Below are 25,655 nucleotides of genomic sequence, written 5' to 3' on the forward strand. Positions count from 1 at the left end.
GGTGCAGTATATTTGTTGTGTGGTAATGGGTGCTGTATAGAGAGTGTTACACGGTGTATGTTACGCAGTGGGAGGGGGCTGTATACACCGTATTATACTGTATATATTGTATAGTGGAGGGGGTGCAGTATATTTGTTGTGTGGTAATGGGTGCTGTATAGAGAGTGTTACACGGTGTATGTTACGCAGTGGGAGTGGGCGCTGTATACACAGTGTTATATTGTATAGTGGAGGGGGTGCAGTATATTTGTTGTGTGGCAATGGGTGCTGTATAGAGAGTGTTAAGCTGTGTATGTTACGCAGTGGGAGTGGGCGCTGTATACACCGTATTATACTGTATATATTGTATAGTGGAGGGAGTGCAGTATATTTGTTGTGTGGTAATGGGTGCTGTATAGAGAGTGTTACGCTGTGTATGTTACGCAGTAGGTGGGGGCGCTGTATACACCGTATTATACTGTATATATTATATAGTGGAGGGGGTGCAGTATATTTGTTGTGTGGCAATGGGTGCTGTATAGAGAGTGTTACGCTGTGTATGTTACGCAGTAGGTGGGGGCGCTGTATATAGAGTATTATACTGTATATATTGTATAGTGGAGGGGTGCAGTATATTTGTTGTGTGGTAATGGGTGCTGTATGGAGAGTGTTACGCTGTGTATGTTACGCAGTAGGTGGGGGCGCTGTATACACCGTATTATACTGTATATATTGTATAGTGGAGGGGGTGCAGTATATTTGTTGTGTGGCAATGGGTGCTGTATAGAGAGTGTTCACGGTGTATGTTACGCAGTAGGTGGGGGCGCTGTATACACAGTATTATACTGTATATATTGTATAGTGGGAGGGGGTGCAGTATATTTGTTGTGTGGTAATGGGTGCTGTATAGAGTGTTACCCGGTGTATGTTACGCAGTAGGTGGGGGCGCTGTATAAACAGTATTATACTGTATATATTGTATAGTGGGAGGGGGTGCAGTATATTTGTTGTGTGGCAATGGGTGCTGTATAGAGAGTGTTACACGGTGTATGTTGCGCAGTAGGTGGGGGCGCTGTATATACAGTATTATACTGTATATATTGTATAGTGGGAGGGGGTGCAATATATTTGTTGTGTGGCAGTGGGTGCTGTATAGAGAGTGTTACACGGTGTATGTTACGCAGTGGGAGTGGGCGCTGTATACACAGTATTATACTGTATATATTGTATAGTGGAGGGGGTGCACTATATTTGTTGTGTGGTAATGGGTGCTGTATAGAGTGTTACACTGTGTATGTTACGCAGTGGGAGTGGGCGCTGTATACACAGTGTTATATTGTATATATTGTATAGTGGAGGGGGTGCAGTATATTTGTTGTGTGGTAATGGGTGCTGTATAGAGTGTTACACGGTGTATGTTACGCAGTAGGTGGGGGCGCTGTATACACAGTATTATACTGTATATATTGTATAGTGGGAGGGGGTGCAGTATATTTGTTGTGTGGTAATGGGTGCTGTATAGAGTGTGTTATGTTGTGTATGTTACGCAGTAGGTGGGGGCGCTGTATACACAGTATTATACTGTATATATTGTATAGTGGAGGGGGTGCAGTATATTGTGTGGCAATGGGTGCTGTATAGAGAGTGTTACACGGTGTATGTTACGCAGTAGGTGGGGGCGCTGTATACACAGTATTATACTGTATATATTGTATAGTGGAGGGGGTGCAGTATATTTGTTGTGTAGTGTTCACTCTAGGAGTGAAAAGGGGCAGGGCGCCGGACTCAGGGGGGCACATGTGCGCGCGCTCGCCCGAAATGGGGGCGCGGCCACGCAAACTAGGGGGCGTGGCCACGCCTCCGTCATTTTAGGGGGCGGTGCGGCCCACAGACGCTACTATAAAGAGCGTCTGTGGCCGGCGACGTCACTGTTGGGGGCGTGCCCAGCACCTCCGTCGGTGCTAGGCTTCCCCCAGCCCTCTCCCAATGCGTGAATGGATGCCGCGCGCATGCGCACGGCATCTATACACGCCGGGAGGGCAGGGAGCGGGCGGCTGTTCTAGCAGGGCGCCGCAAAAGGGGCAGGGCGGGTTTTGCCTGTTAAAAAACGGGCAGGGCGCGGCGCCCTACTAAAACAGCCTAGAGTGACCACTAGTTGTGTGTCAATGGGTGCTGTATAGAGAGTGTTACACGGTGTATGTTACGCAGTGGGAGTGGGCGCTGTATACACAGTATTATACTGTATATATTGTATAGTGGGAGGGGGTGCAGTATATTTGTTGTGTGGTAATGGGTGCTGTATAGAGTGTTACACGGTGTATGTTACGCAGTGGGAGGGGGCTGTATACACAGTATTATACTGTATATATTGTATAGTGGGAGGGGGTGCAGTATATTTGTTGTGTGGTAATGGGTGCTGTATAGAGAGTATTATGTTGTGTATGTTACGCAGTAGGTGGGGGCGCTGTATACACAGTATTATACTGTATATATTGTATAGTGGAGGGGGTGCAGTATATTGTGTGGCAATGGGTGCTGTATAGAGAGTGTTACACGGTGTATGTTACGCAGTAGGTGGGGGCGATGTATACACAGTATTATACTGTATATATTGTATAGTGGAGGGGGTGCAGTATATTTGTTGTGTGGTAATGGGTGCTGTATGGAGAGTGTTACACGGTGTATGTTACGCAGTGGGAGTGGGCGCTGTGTAGAGAGTATTACACGGTGTATGTTACGCAGTGGGAGTGGGCGCTGTATAGAGAGTGTTACACGGTGTATATTACGCAGTGGGAGTGGGTACTGTATAGAGAGTGTTACACGGTGTATGTTACGCAGTGGGAGTGGGCGCTGTATAGAGAGTGTTACACGGTGTATGTTACGCAGTGGGAGTGGGCGCTGTATAGAGAGTGTTACACGGTGTATATTACGCAGTGGGAGTGGGTGCTGTATGGAGAGTGTTACACGGTGTATATTACGCAGTGGGAGTGGGCGCTGTATAGAGAGTGTTACACGGTGTATATTACGCAGTGGGAGTGGGTGCTGTATGGAGAGTGTTACACGGTGTATGTTACGTAGTGGGAGTGGGCGCTGTATAGAGAGTGTTACACGGTGTATATTACGCAGTGGGAGTGGGTGCTGTATAGAGAGTATTATACTGTATATATTGTATAGTGGTAGGGGGTGCAGTATATTTGTTGTGTGGCAATGGGTGCTGTATAGAGTGTTACACGGTGTATATTACGCAGTGGGAGTGGGCGCTGTATGGAGAGTGTTACACGGTGTATATTACGCAGTGGGAGTGGGTGCTGTATAGAGAGTGTTACACGGTGTATGTTACGCAGTGGGAGTGGGCGCTGTATGGAGAGTGTTACACGGTGTATGTTACGCAGTGGGAGTGGGCGCTGTATAGAGAGTATTACACGGTGTATGTTACGCAGTGGGAGTGGGTGCTGTATGGAGAGTGTTACACGGTGTATGTTACGCAGTGGGAGTGGGCGCTGTATAGAGAGTGTTACACGGTGTATGTTACGCAGTGGGAGTGGGTGCTGTATAGAGAGTGTTACACGGTGTATATTACGCAGTGGGAGTGGGCGCTGTATGGAGAGTGTTACACGGTGTATATTACGCAGTGGGAGTGGGCGCTGTATAGAGAGTATTACACGGTGTATGTTACGCAGTGGGAGTGGGTGCTGTATAGAGAGTGTTACACGGTGTATGTTACGCAGTGGGAGTGGGTGCTGTATAGAGAGTGTTACACGGTGTATATTACGCAGTGGGAGTGGGCGCTGTATGGAGAGTGTTACACGGTGTATGTTACGCAGTGGGAGTGGGTGCTGTATAGAGAGTGTTACACGGTGTATGTTACGCAGTGGGAGTGGGTGCTGTATAGAGAGTATTACACGGTGTATGTTACGCAGTGGGAGTGGGCGCTGTATGGAGAGTGTTACACGGTGTATATTACGCAGTGGGAGTGGGCGCTGTATGGAGAGTGTTACACGGTGTATATTACGCAGTGGGAGTGGGCGCTGTATGGAGAGTGTTACACGGTGTATATTACGCAGTGGGAGTGGGCGCTGTATGGAGAGTGTTACACGGTGTATGTTACGCAGTGGGAGTGGGCGCTGTATAGAGAGTATTACACGGTGTATGTTACGTAGTGGGAGTGGGTGCTGTATGGAGAGTGTTACACGGTGTATATTACGCAGTGGGAGTGGGCGCTGTATGGAGAGTGTTACACGGTGTATGTTACGCAGTGGGAGTGGGCGCTGTATAGAGAGTGTTACACGGTGTATGTTACGCAGTGGGAGTGGGTGCTGTATAGAGAGTGTTACACGGTGTATATTACGCAGTGGGAGTGGGCGCTGTATGGAGAGTGTTACACGGTGTATGTTACGCAGTGGGAGTGGGCGCTGTATGGAGAGTGTTACACGGTGTATATTACGCAGTGGGAGTGGGCGCTGTATGGAGAGTGTTACACGGTGTATGTTACGCAGTGGGAGTGGGCGCTGTATGGAGAGTGTTACACGGTGTATATTACGCAGTGGGAGTGGGCGCTGTATGGAGAGTGTTACACGGTGTATATTACGCAGTGGGAGTGGGCGCTGTATAGAGAGTGTTACACGGTGTATATTACGCAGTGGGAGTGGGCGCTGTATGGAGAGTGTTACACGGTGTATGTTACGCAGTGGGAGTGGGCGCTGTATAGAGAGTGTTACACGGTGTATATTACGCAGTGGGAGTGGGCGCTGTATGGAGAGTGTTACACGGTGTATGTTACGCAGTGGGAGTGGGTGCTGTATAGAGAGTATTACACGGTGTATGTTACGCAGTGGGAGTGGGCGCTGTATGGAGAGTGTTACACGGTGTATATTACGCAGTGGGAGTGGGCGCTGTATGGAGAGTGTTACACGGTGTATGTTACGCAGTGGGAGTGGGCGCTGTATAGAGAGTGTTACACGGTGTATGTTACGCAGTGGGAGTGGGCGCTGTATGGAGAGTGTTACACGGTGTATGTTACGCAGTGGGAGTGGGCGCTGTATAGAGAGTGTTACACGGTGTATGTTACGCAGTGGGAGTGGGCGCTGTATAGAGAGTGTTACACGGTGTATGTTACGCAGTGGGAGTGGGCGCTGTATAGAGAGTGTTACACGGTGTATATTACGCAGTGGGAGTGGGCGCTGTATGGAGAGTGTTACACGGTGTATGTTACGCAGTGGGAGTGGGTGCTGTGTAGAGAGTGTTACACGGTGTATGTTACGCAGTGGGAGTGGGTGCTGTATGGAGAGTGTTACACGGTGTATGTTACGCAGTGGGAGTGGGTGCTGTATGGAGAGTGTTACACGGTGTATATTACGCAGTGGGAGTGGGCGCTGTATAGAGAGTGTTACACGGTGTATGTTACGCAGTGGGAGTGGGCGCTGTATAGAGAGTGTTACACGGTGTATATTACGCAGTGGGAGTGGGCGCTGTATGGAGAGTGTTACACGGTGTATGTTACGCAGTGGGAGTGGGTGCTGTGTAGAGAGTGTTACACGGTGTATGTTACGCAGTGGGAGTGGGTGCTGTATGGAGAGTGTTACACGGTGTATGTTACGCAGTGGGAGTGGGTGCTGTGTAGAGAGTGTTACACGGTGTATGTTACGCAGTGGGAGTGGGTGCTGTATGGAGAGTGTTACACGGTGTATGTTACGCAGTGGGAGTGGGTGCTGTATGGAGAGTGTTACACGGTGTATGTTACGCAGTGGGAGTGGGCGCTGTATAGAGAGTGTTACACGGTGTATGTTACGCAGTGGGAGTGGGCGCTGTATGGAGAGTGTTACACGGTGTATGTTACGCAGTGGGAGTGGGTGCTGTATGGAGAGTGTTACACGGTGTATGTTACGCAGTGGGAGTGGGCGCTGTATGGAGAGTGTTACACGGTGTATATTACGCAGTGGGAGTGGGCGCTGTATGGAGAGTGTTACACGGTGTATGTTACGCAGTGGGAGTGGGCGCTGTATAGAGAGTGTTACACGGTGTATGTTACGCAGTGGGAGTGGGCGCTGTATGGAGAGTGTTACACGGTGTATGTTACGCAGTGGGAGTGGGTGCTGTATGGAGAGTGTTACACGGTGTATGTTACGCAGTGGGAGTGGGTGCTGTATGGAGAGTGTTACACGGTGTATGTTACGCAGTGGGAGTGGGCGCTGTATGGAGAGTGTTACACGGTGTATATTACGCAGTGGGAGTGGGCGCTGTATGGAGAGTGTTACACGGTGTATGTTACGCAGTGGGAGTGGGCGCTGTATAGAGAGTGTTACACGGTGTATGTTACGCAGTGGGAGTGGGCGCTGTATGGAGAGTGTTACACGGTGTATGTTACGCAGTGGGAGTGGGTGCTGTATGGAGAGTGTTACACGGTGTATGTTACGCAGTGGGAGTGGGTGCTGTATGGAGAGTGTTACACGGTGTATGTTACGCAGTGGGAGTGGGCGCTGTATGGAGAGTGTTACACGGTGTATGTTACGCAGTGGGAGTGGGCGCTGTATGGAGAGTGTTACACGGTGTATGTTACGCAGTGGGAGTGGGCGCTGTATGGAGAGTGTTACACGGTGTATATTACGCAGTGGGAGTGGGCGCTGTATAGAGAGTATTACACGGTGTATGTTACGCAGTGGGAGTGGGTGCTGTGTAGAGAGTGTTACACGGTGTATGTTACGCAGTGGGAGTGGGCGCTGTATGGAGAGTGTTACACGGTGTATGTTACGCAGTGGGAGTGGGCGCTGTATGGAGAGTGTTACACGGTGTATGTTACGCAGTGGGAGTGGGCGCTGTATAGAGAGTGTTACACGGTGTATGTTACGCAGTGGGAGTGGGCGCTGTATAGAGAGTGTTACACGGTGTATGTTACGCAGTGGGAGTGGGCGCTGTATGGAGAGTGTTACACGGTGTATGTTACGCAGTGGGAGTGGGCGCTGTATGGAGAGTGTTACACGGTGTATGTTACGCAGTGGGAGTGGGCGCTGTGTGAAAGGAGACTGTTGAGTCCTCTGATGTATCGGTCTATTACCATGTGCACCTATGCCCCCCCCATATGGCATCCACTCCCCCCCCCTCAGGTTGCGGTGAGCTGGGCAGGAGCTGCCACACATGTAATGGAGGGTACTCTGATGTCAGGTGACTGTGACCATTCCGCGTGTACATTGTATACATACATCAGGCTGATCTGTGCTGTATGTCATGTGACTTCCTCTCATTGTGTAACCTGTTACCATACGTGTCCTGTACACGGGCCCTCAGGCTGAGATTACCTTCCCGAGCACTCCTACACGTAATGACATCACCGTGATGTCACATCATGACAGGTGACCCTCATCTTATTACATCTCGTTACATATGTATGAGATGAGCTGTCAGCTGCCCGGGGCACTAACCACATGTATGGCGTATTATGTAACAATGGAGGTACAGCCTGTATATAGCTGTATACATACAGCAGGCCGGTCTCCGCAGCGTGCGCTGCCTGTTTACAGCGCACGTGTAACAGCGGCGAGGGGGGTCCTATCGGTAACCTGAGTGTGGCCGCCTCTGCTTTCCTGAGAGGCTGCAGAAAGAGGAACTGGAGCCTTCACTTCCCCCTGAGGCCGCCCGTATACTGCTGATATAAACGCTGTGCCCGCAGCGTCGTCTCCGCCGTGACAGCTGGCAGCCCACTAATCAATCTCAGCGCGCTTCTTTTTTCTTTTTCATTTCTTTTTTTTATTTGCATCTGTTAAATGATAGAGGAGGGATCTCTCCTGCTCCTGTCTGGTTAATAAGTAAATGTGGTAAACGTGCTTGTAACCTATCTACTTGTGAGGGTGCAGTAGCCAGAGACCGTTCCTGCACGTTTCCTGTTGTAGGTCGGGCAGCATCGGGGTCAGTTACTTTTTTACTTTTTACTCCTTGGAGGGAGAATAAATAGCGCCACCATGCCCGCAAGGGGCTCTTTTGCGCTCGCCCCACTGCCGGCATTCCGGCGGTCGGGATCCCATACTGGCGCCGGGTTCCCAAGCGCCGGCGAATCATACTACACCCGACTGCGAAACAGCTAACCCTTAGGGCTGTAATTATACCTGTGGGTGGTGGGGTAACGAGTCCCCCAGCCTCTGGCTGACGGTACCCTGCTGTTAGTGCCCTCTCTCGCGCTCTCGTGCACGCCCTCTTACTCGCGCATTCACTTTCTCTCTTGTACCTCGCACACACTTGGCGTCACTTGTCTAGCACTGGGTAGGGCTACCCCTTCACCCCCAGAACAGCCGGGTATCTCTGTAGCGTGGGTACAACATGGTGCTGGAAACGTCCCTCAGAGTCACATGACCTGTGCTGTATGACTTGGGGGCATAAGCCTTGGAGAGATATAAAGTACCAGCCAATCAGCTTCTAAATACCACGCCCAGTGCTGGTGACCCTGTGCCCGCTGTAGCCTCAGATCCTGTTCTTAGCCGGCAGGATTGGAGGCTGGTGTGGTCCTCTGCTGTCACCTCAAGGTTCCTCCTTGCCTGGCACACAGAGATGCTCTACTGCGTAGAACGGGTGTAACACGCGGTTATCATCGTCCTGTCAGCGTGAACCAGTCTGCCCGTTCTCCTCTGACACCCATTATCAGGGCGTTGTCACCCCCAGGACTGCCGCTGCCTGGACGTCTTCTGTTTTGCGCCCGTTCTCTGGAAACTGCAGGCTGGTTCTTTTAGCCCCCTATGTTTGTGTGTATGGTTTCTCTCCAGGGGGTCTGTTCATGAAGCGGTGAAAAGTGGGGAGAAGTTGCCCATGGCAACCAATCAGCATTGAAGTAACATGTATAATTTGCATACTATACAATTGTACGGAGCAGCTGATTGGTTGCCATGGACAACTTCTCCACAGGCTCACTTGTCCACTCTTATCACTGCTTCATGAATAGCCCCCTAGATCTCTTGTGATCTGTAGCAGTAAGAGGTGCTGCAGCAGCAGCGAGGTCCCTGTATTCCGCTCCGTGTGGTCTCCAGTGAGCGGATCAGCAGAAGTGGTTCTGGGAAGTGGTTAAACCTTTCTATGAACAGGTATCAGTTCCCTATAAATACCCTAAACGGCGTCTGGAGAAGGGATCGCTGCGTGCTGGTGGGACTCTGCGGCCTCTGCGAGCCTCCTGCGCCTCCTCTCCCTATCCCCAGGCTTAATCCCCAGATCAGGGACGCTCAGCCGGCTGCCTGAATAGTTTGGGGCAGCTGGAGGCAGCAGGCGACGTTACTGAGAGAGACGGAGAGCGTCTGGTTACCCCTCGTCCTGCGCGTCAGTTGCTTTGTGTGTTATTTATAGCCACGTAACAATTGCCCTGTGTCTATTCTGGATCCTGATCAGTCTACTCCTGTAATCTGTGTCAGGCCGCAGATCGGGCGATGGTCCCTTTTGTGAACCCAGGGGCAGCCGGTCATAAGTCTTCCAGCCATTCCATTCGTTAGGAGCCAGTGGTGTATCGGTGCGCCTGCCACTAACGTCTCTCTTAGGCCGCACCCTGTGGCCCCCTTCCGTTGTGCCACGCAGCGTGGGTGACCCCCCCCCCCCCCCCTGCTTCTACTACTCCTCACCTATGAACCTGGTGTGTCTGACTCCAACAATCTGATCATTCTGCTCCTGTTTGATGCAAGCAGAGCAGCTCTCGGCCCCCGGAAGTGTGGCAGATGTCACATTGCACTGCGCGAGCAGGCATTTGGACCCTGTGTGGGTTACCTCGTCGTGCAGAGCCCCCCAGGGCAACCGGCCCTCCATTAATTCGGCCCCTGGATGCAGAGCCCGGAAGCTCTACCCACCGCTAGATGTCTCCTTTGGAGCTGGGTCGTCCTAATCAAAGGTCCTAGGTCGCTATGGCCAGGTCCGACCCTGTGCTTCAGTGGCCCCCCGTGTGTATCCTGCACATCATATGCTAAGTGGCGCTGCTTGTCGCAGTTTTATACATTGACCGTGTGCCCTCGATATATAGGCCAAGACCACTGCATGTGTGACCACGCACATTGTGTATCCGTGATACAGGCTTACACTGGTATATATTATATAGACTGTGTTTAACGTCACTTCCGCCGCCTCCTGTGTGGTAATGATTAGCAGTAGACTAGAAAGGGTGCGAAAGACATTAACGATAGGCTGCGTATAACGCTATTAGCGTCGGCAAGCGTTGTGCAATATGATCTCATAGGAATAGATCCGACATAGGGGCAGATGTATTAACCTTGAGAAGGTATAAAGAAGTGATAAACCAGTGATAAGTGCACGGTGATAAACGCACCAGCCAATCAGCTCATAACCGTTCATTTACATATTGGAGCTGATTGGCTGGTGCGTTTATCCCCTTGCACTTATCACTGGTTATTCACTTCCTTATGTCGTCTCCAGGTTAATACATCTGCCCTATAATTTATTTTCTGATTAAGGGGTCTGTCTCTTCATGAAGTAGTGAATAGTGTGGAGAAGTGAGCCAGTGAAGAAGTTGCCCATGGCAACCGATCAGTGTTGAGGTAACTTTATAAAGTGCATTCTATAAAATGATACATAGCAGCTGATTGGTTGCCACAGGCAACTTCTCCACTGGCTCACTTCTCCACACTTTTCACTGCTTCATGAAGAGACTCCTGAGGGCCTGACGTTCAGGTGGACGCAGTGGCGATGTTTGCGCAGTTGTCTGATGTTGTTTGTACTGTGCATGCCTTAAAGCCACATTGCGCCCGTATTGTGATGGTTTACCGTCAGGGCCGGCACAGAGGTGGGAGGAGTGTGGCCGTGTGTATCTCTGCTGTGTTCCTTCCTACAGATCTATTTACATAATGGAGAGTCGAGGACTTAGGACTCTGAGATGATTTCCATATGCACACACTCCGGGGATCCCCGGGGAAGGACAGGTGTGCGAGCCGTCCATCTGTGTATCGCTGACACAGGAGCCGACTTGTCTGTCGCCCTCGGGCCGGTTACTGAGGAATCTGGATAAGAATATTCTCCAACTTTCACAGAGTTTCTTAATCTCAGTGATGACACAATGGCGCGGTCCCGGGGGCTGTGACTGAACCTCCATTCATCATTGCAGGGGAATTTCATGGATGAATGAATGTTCAGTCACTGCAATGCGTTATTGAAGAAGTTTATATGATTCCTGGTCATTGGCGCGCGCTGGGGCTCTGAGGGTTTGAGGTAACAATATGGTTCTAAAGGGGCAGACTAGATGGGCCAAGTGGGTCTGATCTGCCGTCACATTCTGTGTCTCTCTGTAACCAGCCCCTTGCCGGGCGAGCGGTATCTAGGGGCCCATCGTACGTGTCACCTATTAATCACAAGCGTGTGCGCAAATGGACTAGACTGTCGACACCGCCCCAGAATCCCAGTCCGAGCAGCCACATATTCCGTGTCTGTAGACTGTAGGCCTTCCCCCAGCCTTGTATGTGGGTAGCACACTGGCAGAGGTATCTGGCATCTATCCAGAGCCCTAGACAAGCACGGAACGCTCCGCACTTCGCTCTGCGTGTCTGTGGTATGGACACGGAGCAGGACGCACTCGCGGAGAGACGTCACCGCTGTACAGGGGGTTGTAGCTCTAGACCCCTCATTGTGTCGTTCCATGGACAGAGCAGGGTAAATGACTAAAATAAGTATTTACGTAAAGTAAAAAAGTCTCTGTTCCCTTTTTAAGGATCAGTAGAAACAACAAAAACAGAAACTTTTGTACGTTGAGAAGACACTTTGTGTTTTTAGGGTAACACTCAGGGCCCTGATACAGAGACAGACGCGACGCATCTTTCTACACAGCACTACTGCGAATGTATGCTGAGGCTGCAGCCGATACAACTATTGGTTGCACCATTGGGACTAAGCCGCCGGGGATGGTGCAGTTATGTACAACAACGCAGTCACTTGCTGCCACACGCCTACGGAAATCTCCCAACGTGCCAGCGTTTGACTAGTGAGCCCCCCCCCCACACACACACGTTACCTCCCACACTGATCGTCAGCCTCTCTGTGTCCAAATTCTCACTGTGACCCGCCGTCGGTAAACACATTTGCGACGCCTGGACACTCCCCTGCCACCCCACCCCCTTCAAATGGAGATAGATGCATACTTTTTCACAGGACTGTTGCCAATCTGCAGAAGATGTGTGGGCCCCTTGGTATGCGCTTGGCAAACAGTTGGGGTGGGGGGCACTTTGTTGGAATCAGATCTGAGGATGCAGTGGGTTGAGCAGCTGTGACGTCACTGGCTCTGCACCTATGTTGTGTGAATCTACCAATCTACATCTGTCAGAAAATCCCTCCCTCCTGACATGGCGACCTGCTGCACAGGAGGGGTGGACTGATGGCATAGTGGACGTACTATATTAGTGACATGTTAGCTCTTCAAGTGTTTAATGTATACAATAGACAGCTTGTATATTAGCGCTGTGACAGAACCACATAGACGGAGTACAGGCCACCTCAGGCTGGTTACACGGTACATGTTTTGCAGGTCAGGTTTTACAGGCAGTCTTTAAACAGCAGCACAACATTCCAAGTTCTAATAAACACTATTAGTACAAATTTTTAAATGGCTCCTAATGTAACCCCAGACCCCTGCCCTATCGCCTGGCCACATGCTGGCATCAGGAGCAATGACCTACTGCACAAACACACTTTTAAAGGTAGCAGACAAGTTGTAGTAATTAGCCCAGCTGTGGCTTAGTTACAACAGACTCGACCAAAACCCGGACTGGATTCCATCATACCTGTTGCTGCTGCTCCAATCCTGCAAAAAAGCCTTCCATTCCACATTCACCTCATTTGGGACCATGCTGTCCCTGCCACAGTGCCCAGTAGTGGTTTTATTTGCTTTGTATATGTGGGGTGACAATTGTAAAGATCAGTTGTTCCCCTCCGTAACGTGTCTGCCAGGAGCTGTAGATCAGAGAGGGACTTACATAGGTGGCAGATCTAAAATGGCAGCAGTCCCATCCTAGGAGTGGGACAGAGAGAAATGAAAGCCATTTCCCCACAACCCCAGTAGCTAGGCATTATGGGTAGATTTATGCAGCAATCCTACACGTTTGACCTATGGACAGTGGAACAGGATAGATCCAATGGATTGGACGTGCATATTTTTATACTCTCCTTGATAAACATGTGCAGCAATGTGCAGTGTCATCCGGCCGCTGGAGGAATGGGTCACATATCATTTCCCGCAGCCTCACGTGTCTGGTAATGAGGGGGTGCCAGTGATGACACAGGGCCTAGCATTCTTAGCTCTGTAAGTAATACAGCCAGGGCAGCTGGTTTTGTTATACAGGTTGAGTATCCCATATCCAAATATTCCGAAATACGGAATATTCCGAAATACGGACTTTTTTTTAGTGAGAGTGAGACAGTGAAACCTTTGTTTTTTGATGGCTCAATGTATACAAACTTTGTTTAATACACAAAGTTATTAAAAATATTGTATTAAATGACCTTCAGGCTGTGTGTATAAGGTGTATTTGAAACATAAATGAATTGTGTGAATGTAGACACACTTTGTTTAATGCACAAAGTTACAAAAGATATTGGCTACAATGACCTTCAGGCTGTGTGTATAAGGTGTATATGTAACATAAATGCATTCTGTGCTTAGATTTAGGTCCCAACACCATGATATCTCATTATGGTATGCAATTATTCCAAAATACGGAAAAATCCCATATCCAAAATACCTCTGGTCCCAAGCATTTTGGATAAGGGAGACTTAACCTGTAGTACAAGCATTCCCAACCACGGTCCTCAAGGCACACTAACAGTGCAGGTTTTAGTGATATCCAGGCTTGAACACAGGTGAATTAATTAGTTGCTCAGTTATTTTGATTTAATCATCTGTGCTGCAGCCTGGATATAACTAATACCTGCACTGTTGGTGTGCCTTGAGGACCGTGGTTGGGAATGCCTGCTGTAGTAACTTCATTTAACAGAGGGGGGAAGGGGGGGGGGGGGGGAACGCACGCACCACAGTCCTGTACAGCCCACTGATGGCAAATGTCAACATTTTCCTGTCAGAAACTTGCTATATATTTTTATCCCTGCCCTGACTATTTTATTGCAGCTTTGTCTGAGAGTGTGATGGAGTATCTCCTGCCTTCTTCATAGCATCCCATCCCACAGTCCTTGGACAATAGCAGGCAGCTGCCACAGTCACTCAGTCACCTTTAAGCATGCACTGATGCCGTGTGCTGCATTTCTTGAATCCTCCTATTGATGCAGCACACCTGTTACCTAGGAGACTGCAAGACCATTACTAATAGCTATGATGGAATAAGCAGCTGTGCACATCCCCCTCCACACTGGTAAAGGATGTCACTTCAGGAGCATTATTTGTCTCAGTCACTGAGTGTCAGCGTGCAGTGCCAGTGGAGTACCCGTTTGTGTAAGGCCTGTTATGTGATACTGACTGGCCGGCCTGGCCCTCTGTATCTGCAGATGTTTCCACTCACCACTGCGCTAACAAGTGTTAATGCGGATTTCACACTCAGACACTTGTGTTACAGGGGGTTACACAGGCCGTGAGAGCAGATGCTGTAACATAGTATCCCCTATATAATGCATAGTAACCCATCTTTCACCTGCCCCCAGCCGTAGAAGTAATTCTGCATAAACCCAAAGGATACTGGGATAGTTCTGCACCTGGGAATTGTGGGTAGATGACGGAACATGGCTGCCTGGCCTCTGTGTTGTGTAGTATATTGCGGTACTGGGCAGAGTTTACCACACGGCTGGGCCTGTCTTGTGCTTTATGATCTACAAATACCAATTCCGTTCCGCCTCAGTGATAGACAGGGACAGTATACAGAACGGAACACTATCCCAGTGTTATTCCTAAGGGAATCACGTGCGGATTGTATTGCACTGAGGAGCCCTGGCAAGGGTGAAACATTCTGGGCCTAGATCTAGGAGCAAATCCAGGCCGCAGTCTCGCACCTAGACAGAAGACGCTCCTATGTTGGCGTGGGGGAGGGTTGGTGGCAGTATTGTTGTTCTAAATACATTTGCCAAAGAAAATACTGGCTATTATTACACGTAGGGGGCAGCACAGTGCCGTAGTGGTTAGCATTGCGTCTAACTGCAGTGAGGTCAGGAGTTTGATTCCCGAGTATGTGTTGAGTTTGTATGTTTTTGTTTTGCTCCAGGTATTACTACTCCTCCCCCCATATATACATACACACTCCCAATGCATACTCTGAATATTCTCTGTAGCGGTGTGTGTGCGGGCGCTATATAAATAAATCATAATAACGTATGGCACAGACACTGGGCAGCTGGCATCTAGCGTTGGGCTCTGACATGTTCCATCCCCGCTATACACATATGGCGTTCCGCCCCCGCAGCGCAACATGGTGTTGCCGAGGTGTGAAATTGCGTCTTCCCGTTGGATGTGACTCTAGATGAGGCCTCCTGTCTGCAGGTGGGGCGCACAGGACGGTGTCACAGGTTACATCCCGGCGGGTGAAGCTCGGAGAAATGGGTGTGGAACAAAATGGCAATATTGAGGGTGTCGACATTTACAATGTTGTCAACATAAACGTGATGTCGACAAAAGTCAACAGTGATATAATCTTGACAGCCGGCATGTCGAGCATGCAGTTTTGCGTTGGCGAGGCAAGTATCACTAACCTTAGCCCAAAATCGTCTGCCGACATTCAGTGTTGACATTCTGTCATTGTCGATATATAAACTGAGAAATGAATTGTTTGAAGTTCTGTTTGCAGATAAATGTATGTAGGTGCCCAGAGGCTCGTGTGTACCAGTAGCTGCACCCCAGGACCACGAGCCGGGAACAGAATCAGTCCCAGATGTGCCCAAACCATGCCAACATTTTACTGTAGCCACGCCAACAGCGCGCTGCACCCTGGTGACTCTCAGATGCCCTGTAATCACTGAGACCCCCCTGAGGGTGGGCACGGTGCCAGGCGTGATAGTATGGCAGCGTGCTGCCCCCCAGTCACTCTCAGATGCCCTGTAATCACAGAGACCCCCCTTAGGGTGGGCACGGTGCCAGGCGTGATAGTGACAGTACGGCAGCGTGCTGCACCCCAGTCACTCTCAGATGCCCTGTAATCACTGAGACCCCCCTGAGGGTGGGCACGGTGCCAGGCGTGATAGTGACAGTACGGCAGCGTGCTGCACCCCAGTCACTCTCAGATGCCCTGTAATCACTGAGACCCCCTGAGGGTGGGCACGGTGCCAGGCGTGATAGTGACAGTATGGCAGCGTGCTGCCCCCCAGTCACTCTCAGATGCCCTGTAATCACTGAGACCCCCCTGAGGGTGGGCACGGTGCCAGGCGTGATAGTGACAGTACGGCAGCGTGCTGCCCCCCAGTCACTCTCAGATGCCCTGTAATCACTGAGACCCCCCTGAGGGTGGGTGCGCTGCCAGGCGTGATAGTGACAGTATGGCAGCGTGCTGCACCCCAGTCACTCTCAGATGCCCTGTAATCACAGAGACCCCCTGAGGGTGGGCACGGTGCCAGGCGTGATAGTGACAGTATGGCAGCGTGCTGCCCCCCAGTCACTCTCAGATGCCCTGTAATCACTGAGACCCCCCTGAGGGTGGGCACGGTGCCAGGCGTGATAGTGACCGTACGGCAGCGTGCTGCCCCCCAGTCACTCTCAGATGCCCTGTAATCACAGAGACCCCCCTGAGGGTGGGTGCGCTGCCAGGCGTGATAGTGACAGTACGGCAGCGTGCTGCCCCCCAGTCACTCTCGGATGCCCTGTAATCACAGAGACCCCCCTGAGGGTGGGTGCGCTGCCAGGCGTGATAGTGACAGTACGGCAGCGTGCTGCACCCTGGTGACTCTCAGATGCTCTGTAATCACTGAGACCCCCTGAGGGTGGGCACGGTGCCAGGCGTGATAGTGACAGTACGGCAGCGTGCTGCCCCCCAGTCACTCTCAGATGCCCTGTAATCACTGAGACCCCCCTGAGGGTGGGCACGGTGCCAGGCGTGATAGTGACAGTACGGCAGCGTGCTGCACCCCAGTCACTCTCAGATGCCCTGTAATCACTGAGACCCCCCTGAGGGTGGGCACGGTGCCAGGCGTGATAGTGACAGTACGGCAGCGTGCTGCCCCCCAGTCACTCTCAGATGCCCTGTAATCACTGAGACCCCCCTGAGGGTGGGTGCGCTGCCAGGCGTGATAGTGACAGTATGGCAGCGTGCTGCACCCCAGTCACTCTCAGATGCCCTGTAATCACAGAGACCCCCTGAGGGTGGGCACGGTGCCAGGCGTGATAGTGACAGTATGGCAGCGTGCTGCCCCCCAGTCACTCTCAGATGCCCTGTAATCACTGAGACCCCCCTGAGGGTGGGTGCGCTGCCAGGCGTGATAGTGACAGTACGGCAGCGTGCTGCCCCCCAGTCACTCTCAGATGCCCTGTAATCACAGAGACCCCCCTGAGGGTGGGTGCGCTGCCAGGCGTGATAGTGACAGTACGGCAGCGTGCTGCACCCTGGTGACTCTCAGATGCTCTGTAATCACTGAGACCCCCTGAGGGTGGGCACGGTGCCAGGCGTGATAGTGACAGTACGGCAGCGTGCTGCCCCCCAGTCACTCTCAGATGCCCTGTAATCACTGAGACCCCCCTGAGGGTGGGCACGGTGCCAGGCGTGATAGTGACAGTACGGCAGCGTGCTGCACCCCAGTCACTCTCAGATGCCCTGTAATCACTGAGACCCCCCTGAGGGTGGGCACGGTGCCAGGCGTGATAGTGACAGTACGGCAGCATGCTGCCCCCCAGTCACTCTCAGATGCCCTGTAATCACTGAGACCCCCCTGAGGGTGGGCACGGTGCCAGGCGTGATAGTGACAGTACGGCAGCGTGCTGCCCCCCAGTCACTCTCAGATGCCCTGTAATCACTGAGACCCCCCTGAGGGTGGGTGCGTTGTCAGGCGTGATAGTGACAGTATGGCAGCGTGCTGCCCCCCAGTCACTCTCAGATGCCCTGTAATCACTGAGACCCCCCTGAGGGTGGGCACGGTGCCAGGCGTGATAGTGACAGTACGGCAGCGTGCTGCCCCCCAGTCACTCTCAGATGCCCTGTAATCACTGAGACCCCCCTGAGGGTGGGCACGCTGCCAGGCGTGATAGTGACAGTATGGCAGCGTGCTGCCCCCCAGTCACTCTCAGATGCTCTGTAATCACTGAGACCCCCCTGAGGGTGGGCACGCTGCCAGGCGTGACAGTGACAGTATGGCAGCGTGCTGCCCCCCAGTCACTCTCAGATGCCCTGTAATCACAGAGACCCCCTGAGGGTGGGTGCGCTGCCAGGCGTGATAGTGACAGTACGGCAGCGTGCTGCCCCCCAGTCACTCCCAGATGCCCTGTAATCACTGAGACCCCCCTGAGGGTGGGCACGGTGCCAGGCGTGATAGTGACAGTACGGCAGCGTGCTGCCCCCCAGTCACTCTCAGATGCCCTGTAATCACAGAGACCCCCTGAGGGTGGGCACGGTGCCAGGCGTGACAGTGACAGTATGGCAGCGTGCTGGCCCCCAGTCACTCTCAGATGCCCTGTAATCACTGAGACCCCCCTGAGGATGGGTACAGTGCCAGGCGTGATAGTGACAGTATGGCAGCGTGCTGCACCCCAGTCACTCTCAGATGCCCTGTAATCAGAGACCCCCCTGAGGGTGGGCACGCTGCCAGGCGTGACAGTGACAGTATGGCAGCGTGCTGCCCCCCAGTCACTCTCAGATGCCCTGTAATCACTGAGACCCCCCTGAGGGTGGGCACGCTGCCAGGCGTGATAGTGACAGTATGGCAGCGTGCTGCCCCCCAGTCACTCTCAGATGCCCTGTAATCACTGAGACCCCCCTGAGGGTGGGGACGCTGCCAGGCGTGACAGTGACAGTATGGCAGCGTGCTGCCCCCCAGTCACTCTCAGATGCCCTGTAATCACAGAGACCCCCTGAGGGTGGGTGCGCTGCCAGGCGTGATAGTGACAGTACGGCAGCGTGCTGCACCCCAGTCACTCTCAGATGCCCTGTAATCACAGAGACCCCCTGAGGGTGGGTGCGCTGCCAGGCGTGATAGTGACAGTACGGCAGCGTGCTGCCCCCCAGTCACTCCCAGATGCCCTGTAATCACTGAGACCCCCCTGAGGGTGGGCACGGTGCCAGGCGTGATAGTGACAGTACGGCAGCGTGCTGCCCCCCAGTCACTCTCAGATGCCCTGTAATCACAGAGACCCCCTGAGGGTGGGCACGGTGCCAGGCGTGATAGTGACAGTATGGCAGCGTGCTGCACCCCAGTCACTCTCAGATGCCCTGTAATCACAGAGACCCCCCTGAGGGTGGGCACGGTGCCAGGCGTGATAGTGACAGTACGGCAGCGTGCTGCCCCCCAGTCACTCTCAGATGCCCTGTAATCACAGAGACCCCCCTGAGGGTGGGTGCGCTGCTAGGCGTGATAGTGACAGTACGGCAGCGTGCTGCACCCCAGTCACTCTCAGATGCCCTGTAATCACAGAGACCCCCCTGACGGTGGGCACGGTGCCAGGCGTGATAGTGACAGTACGGCAGCGTGCTGCCCCCCAGTCACTCTCAGATGCCCTGTAATCACTGAGACCCCCCTGAGGGTGGGCACGCTGCCAGGCGTGATACATGACGTCTATCTCGGCTGATCTTATGCTGCCAGTACATCACATCATTTATTGCAGCTTCCAGACGTTCTCGGTTACACCGATGGCAACTACTGTGCCAGGAATATCTCCCCCTGCACCCGGGGCGAGCTCGCTGGCACACGCCACCCAAAATATGTTTGTTGTGGGTGAGAGAGGCGCCCTCGTGTCTCTGTGTACTGGTAACATCAGCAGAGCGACAGGTGCAGCTCAGGGCTGGATATAACCAGGACACTCACACCTGGCTCTCAGGTAAATAGCCACGCCCGGCCAGGTAGAGCGGATATTCCAGGTGCCTCGCAGGTGACCCTTTATTCTCCCTCCCTCCCCCAGGTGCAATCACACGCTGACGCTCCTTATTTACATGAGATAAGCGGGAGTGTACAGAATGCTGTGTGCTACATACATGAATATATATTGCAGACAGGGAGGGGAGGGGGGGCGTGCTGCGGTCTCCAGTTAAATAGAAAGTAGCGTTGGACTATACAACTTACAACCAAGTACTAGTGAGAGACACGTGTGACATGTCCCAAACGCCGTCCTCAAGGCACCCTAACGGTCCAGGTTTACAGGATGTCCATTGTTGGCCAAAGGTGACTTAGGGGTTTATTCATGAAGCAGAGAAAAGTGTGGAGAAGTGAGCCAGTGGAGAAGTTACCCATGGCAACCAATCAGCTGCTACGTATCATTTTATACAATGTGCTTTTTAAATGTTACGCCAACACTGATTGGTTGCCATGGGCAACTTCCCCACTGGCTCACTTCTCCGCTCTTATCACTGCTTCATGAATAGACCCCTAAGTTAGCACCTCAGGGCGGGATGTACTAATAGACATCACCTCCCATCGCCACGATACTGATCGCGTATGTACTTACATATGCGATCAGCATTGCGGAGGACAGCTCTTCCAATAAGATGCGCAGCGGCTGCCTGACTTCCGGGATCCGGCCCAGGAGTCAGTCTGCGCATGCACTAGGTGACGGGGGCGGCTGTGAGGAATGCTGTGAGGGATCCGATCGGATCCCTCGCACAGCGCTGCGGAGAGAAGCCCATAGGCTTCTATGGGGTATCGCCAGCAAAACGCTGTCCTGCCGGCCGGGGGATAGTACATTAGGAAAGTGCGGTAAACCGTGTTTACCGCATTTTCCGTTTAGTACATCCCACCCTCTGTCAGTTAGATTTACCCGTCTATGCTGAGCAATGGATATACGTAAAACTTGCGCTGTCATGGTGGCTAGAGGACCGCGTTGGGAACCTCTGCCTTAAGTACGTGGTTTAAAAAAAAAAAAAATCTTTCCGTAGTGAAACGCGTAGTCACGTGTGTGTATGTAACGTGTACTGAATCATGGACTGCCAGACATAGTTTTACTGTAATATGTGAGGGCCGAGACCGCCCACAAGATGGCTGCCGGCGGCACAGGCCTCGGAGATGGGCATTCATGTGTACTGTGCTGTATTTACCGGGCAGGTAATAAGTGTAATATCCTTTCCTTCTGTCAGGTTCCAGAAGCACGTGCACACCTACCGGATCCTGCCGGATGAGGACGACTTCCTGGCCGTACAGGTATCCCCTCACCATTATTACTGTACATAGCGTTGTTATTACTTATTCTTATCATTATTACATTCAGCAGTATTACTATTTATTATAGTACTATTACTATGAATATTATTACTGCTGTCAATGCTACTATTTGTTTTTATAAGTTATGTTAAGCATTATTAGCTACCACTACTGTAATCATTATATGATTATCATTATTATTTCCTCGCCAATGGATAGGCTGGATTATCGCACAATATGGCCGCCTCACTGTAACCAGATCCGTGTTTGACATATATAACATATAGTGACCCGGGGTTGCACATTGGGGTCTGTGTTTGGGAATATGCAGCCTCTATCGTATTGTGTTCTGTTAATATTTCCTCCTTTTCACCTAACTTCCGCATCTCCTGTATGCAAATGAGGAGGAGGAGCCAGAACGTTGGCACAGTGGTTAGCATTGCAGTTTGGCAGCGCAATGACTTCCGGGCTCCGCCCATAGTATAGAAACGTCTAAGCAGAGAACGGTCTTTTTCCAGAAAGCAGGGCGGTCAGAACACACAGACGCCGTCTGCAGAACACCCGGTGCCCGTGCACTGTGTATATGGCGTTTCGCAGGGAGAACACGCGTCCAGTCTCCTATTGCAGTGTATTAGCGGTTACAGGAACGTTATTAGGGTGGGATATATCATATACCGTGCTATACATCCCACCCCTTATCGCATGCACACCACAGTATATTAACGCTACATGATTACTTACGCCGGGTCAGGTCTTCCGATAAGCGCTGTCCCTCGCAACATGGGCACTTCTCGGTTTATGACGCGGGAGCCCTATTGCTCAAGCTCGGCCATCGGATCCCTCGCTGGGGATTTCTGCGTAATTTGCCCGTAGGCTTCTATAAGCAATGCCATCTATAGATAGCGCTCCGGAGAGTTCTGCTTTCCGGGGCTTGCTGCGTATGGTGTGCGCTTTGCTGGCGGTCTGCAGCATATATCTCTGCCGTTATGCCTTTATAAAAATCTACTTTAAATCTTGTGGGAAAATGAACTAAAATTAGCTTAATTAAGTTAATTTTCCCATTTACTAATTGCTATTAATATGACAGTAGCACGTGGACACCTGATGGCTTGCTCTGTCATGCGTCTGATCTGTGCGCCGGTCACGCGCTGCGGGTGCTAATGACGTCACATGAGAAGCTAGTGCAGCAGTAATTCATGGCTATGCGGTGTACGGATGCTGTATATACACAGTGCGGAGACGGGCGCAGGGGACGGGAACAGCTGCCTTGTGTACGTTCTCACAACGGCCCAGAACATCAGTCTAGACGGCTGGACAGCTGCACAGACAGGTGCCTCGGACGCAGCAGCTGGGAGGGACACGGGATCATTTGTCCTAATAACAGCACGGGGGCCCTGCTTGACAGTTCGGTACCAATTTGCTCCTCTCTTACTAACCTGGGGAGATGAGCAAATGGCTGAATATCAGGGCACATCCTAAATGCTTAGTACGAAGCCTTGGAGAGAGATAAAGTGTATGGCGATAAATTACCAGGCAATCGGCTCCAAACTGCCATGCTCTGCGCAACTCTGACGCCTATGCAGACTTAAAACAGCCAACGCACAACTGCCTTTGGGTACAGCGACGAAGACTACGACAATCCAGGAATGGCTACGTGTGTATGAGGACACATCTGTAATATATTATGTGACACAAAGTGTTTGCAGCACCGTACGCGGTTTATATGTGGAAACACTGCAAAGTTCCAGATTCTAACTCGCAGCACAGAACCTCTAACCATAGCGTTAGTACATAGCATTGCTGGAACGGCACAGACCGGTGTTACAGGGAGACAGTAAGACCGTATACATATCTGGGACATGAGTACAGAATAATAAACGCATGGATGTAACTAATAGAACACACCGCATAATACTCAGACGTAACTCGGCATAAGACATGACAGAGAGGAGACGTAGAGTTACAATGGGGTGACTATTGCCCGAGGATCTAGCCAGGGGTAAGGAGAGACAATAGGGGGGACGGGCAGTTAGGTTTGGTGACACAAGGGCGGCAGAGGGGTCTGAGCAGTCAGAGGTGCTGGAGGCTGGTTGGGGTGGTGACAGGACGGGAAAAGGAATCGGACTGTAGGACTGAGAAGAAGGGAGACTATTGGATGGTAGCAGGGACATAGCTAGAACTATTTGAGCCCGGTAACAGTATATGGAAGGGTCCCTGATGCTTCTACAGGCACCTCTCTCTACACAGCGGTTGTTAGTTGTTTCTTTATTACCCAGAATAGTGCCCTAGTTAACATTATACCACTGTGTAGTGCCCCCAGTTCACATTATGCCACATTGTAGTGCCCCCAGTTCACATTATGCCACATTGTAGTGCCCCCACTACACATTATGCCACATTGTAGTGCCCCCACTACACATTATGCCACATTGTAGTGCCCCCACTACACATTATGCCACATTGTAGTGCCCCCACTATACATTATGCCACATTGTAGTGCCCCCACTACACATTATGCCACATTGTAGTACCCCCACTACACATTATGCCACATTGTAGTGCCCCCACTACACATTATGCCACATTGTAGTGCCCCCACTACACATTATGCCACATTGCAGTGCCCCCACTACACATTATGCCACATTGTAGTGCCCCCACTACACATTATGCCACATTGTAGTGCCCCCACTACACATTATGCCACATTGTAGTGCCCCACTACACATTATGCCACATTGTAGTGCCCCCACTACACATTATGCCACATTGTAGTGCCCCCACTACACATTATGCCACATTGTAGTGCCCCCACTACACATTATGCCACAATGTAGTGCCCCCACTACACATTATGCCACATTGTAGTGCCCCCACTACACATTATGCCACATTGTAGTGCCCTCAGTTCACATTATGCCACATTGTAGTGCCCTCAGTTCACATTATGCTGCATTGCAGTGCTCCAAGTACACATTATGCCACATTGTAGTGCCTCCAGTTCATATTATTGAGCAGATATACTAAGCCTTGGAGAGAGGTAAAGTATAGCGAGATAAACGACCAATCGTCTCCTAGCTGTCACTGGCTGGTATTTTATCTCTCTCACTTTATTTCTATCCAAGGTTTAGTAAATAGACCCCACTGTCACCAGTTCTCACCATGGGGCATATGCACCAACGCTTGGAGAGAGAGAAAGTACCAACCAAACAGTCAGGAGCTGGTTGGTTGGTACTTTATCTCTCTCCAAGCATTGCTGCACATGGAATCCCACTGACTAGGTCCTGCAGGTAAATGCCAGCAGCAGCAGTCTTGTGTCTCTTGGCCTGGGACATCAGTCCTTTCCACTGATTGGCCCGTCAGGCCTAGGCAGGCTTTGTGCTGGTGTACACCCTGTCTATGCACAGCACATGCAGGTGAGTCCTGTGATCAGATTACCTGGGTACTAGTTATGCTAGTCCTATCCGATTATACGCTCAGGGACTTGGACCACAATAGGCTTCTCTAACCGTAATAAAGACGGTATCCGGACTATAGGTCGTCAGTCAGTAGTCGGCTGTTTCATACTTTACCTTCCACTATGATTGGGAATAGTAACCTGTGCCGAGCCAGTGGTAGCGGAGCGAGGAACCGTGCCTGAAGCATGGCGTGAGAAGCGGAACACTAGTGTAAATGGTAGCGGTGTATACATGATGTACGTGGTATGGGGGGTGTAGAGTAGTACAGGTGTATACATGGTGTGCGGGTGTGTACATGGTTCAGTTGTGTATATGGTATAGGGGGGTGTACATGGTATGGGGGTGTACTTGGTGCGGGTGTGTACATGGTACAGTTGTGTATATGGTATAGGGTGGTGTGCATGGTATGGGGGTGTGCTTGGTGCGGGTGTGTACATGGTACAGTTGTGTATATGGTATAGGGTGGTGTACATGGTATGGGGGTGTATTTGGTGCGGGTGTGTACATGGTACAGTTGTGTATATGGTATAGGGGGGTGCACGTGGCATAGCGGGTGTACATGGTTTGGGGGTGTACTTGGTACGGAGGTGTACATGGTACAGTTGTGTATATGGCATAGCGGGTGTACATGGTATGGGGGTGTATTTGGTGCGGGTGTGTACATGGTACAGTTGTGTATATGGCATAGCGGGTGCACATGGTTTGGGGGTGTACTTGGTACGGAGGTGTACATGGTTTGGGGGTGTACTTGGTACGGAGGTGTACATGGTACAGTTGTGTATATGGCATAGCGGGTGTACATGGTATGGGGGTGTATTTGGTACGGGTGTGTACATGGTACAGTTGTGTATATGGTATAGGGGGGTGCACGTGGCATAGCGGGTGTACATGGTTTGGGGGTGTACTTGGTGCGGATGTGTACATGGTACAGTTGTGTATATGGTATAGGGGGGTGCACATGGTATGGGGGTGTATTTGGTACGGGTGTGTACATGGTAC

General features: G+C 51.5%; 1 protein-coding gene across 2 annotated transcripts in view; it reads left to right on the forward strand.

Annotated features, from left to right (window-relative positions):
- Positions 1 to 25,655, forward strand: part of INPPL1 (inositol polyphosphate phosphatase like 1) — a 112,423-nt gene that overhangs the window by 5,097 nt on the left and 81,671 nt on the right. For both annotated transcript variants that reach the window (XM_063950899.1, XM_063950900.1), the window contains exon 2: positions 21,135 to 21,198. In XM_063950899.1, the coding sequence (XP_063806969.1) occupies positions 21,135 to 21,198 (64 nt within the window). The remainder of the gene's footprint in view (positions 1 to 21,134; positions 21,199 to 25,655) is intronic.

Source organism: Pseudophryne corroboree, chromosome 2 (assembly GCF_028390025.1).
Source record: "Pseudophryne corroboree isolate aPseCor3 chromosome 2, aPseCor3.hap2, whole genome shotgun sequence".
Taxonomy (NCBI): Eukaryota; Metazoa; Chordata; class Amphibia; order Anura; family Myobatrachidae; genus Pseudophryne; species Pseudophryne corroboree.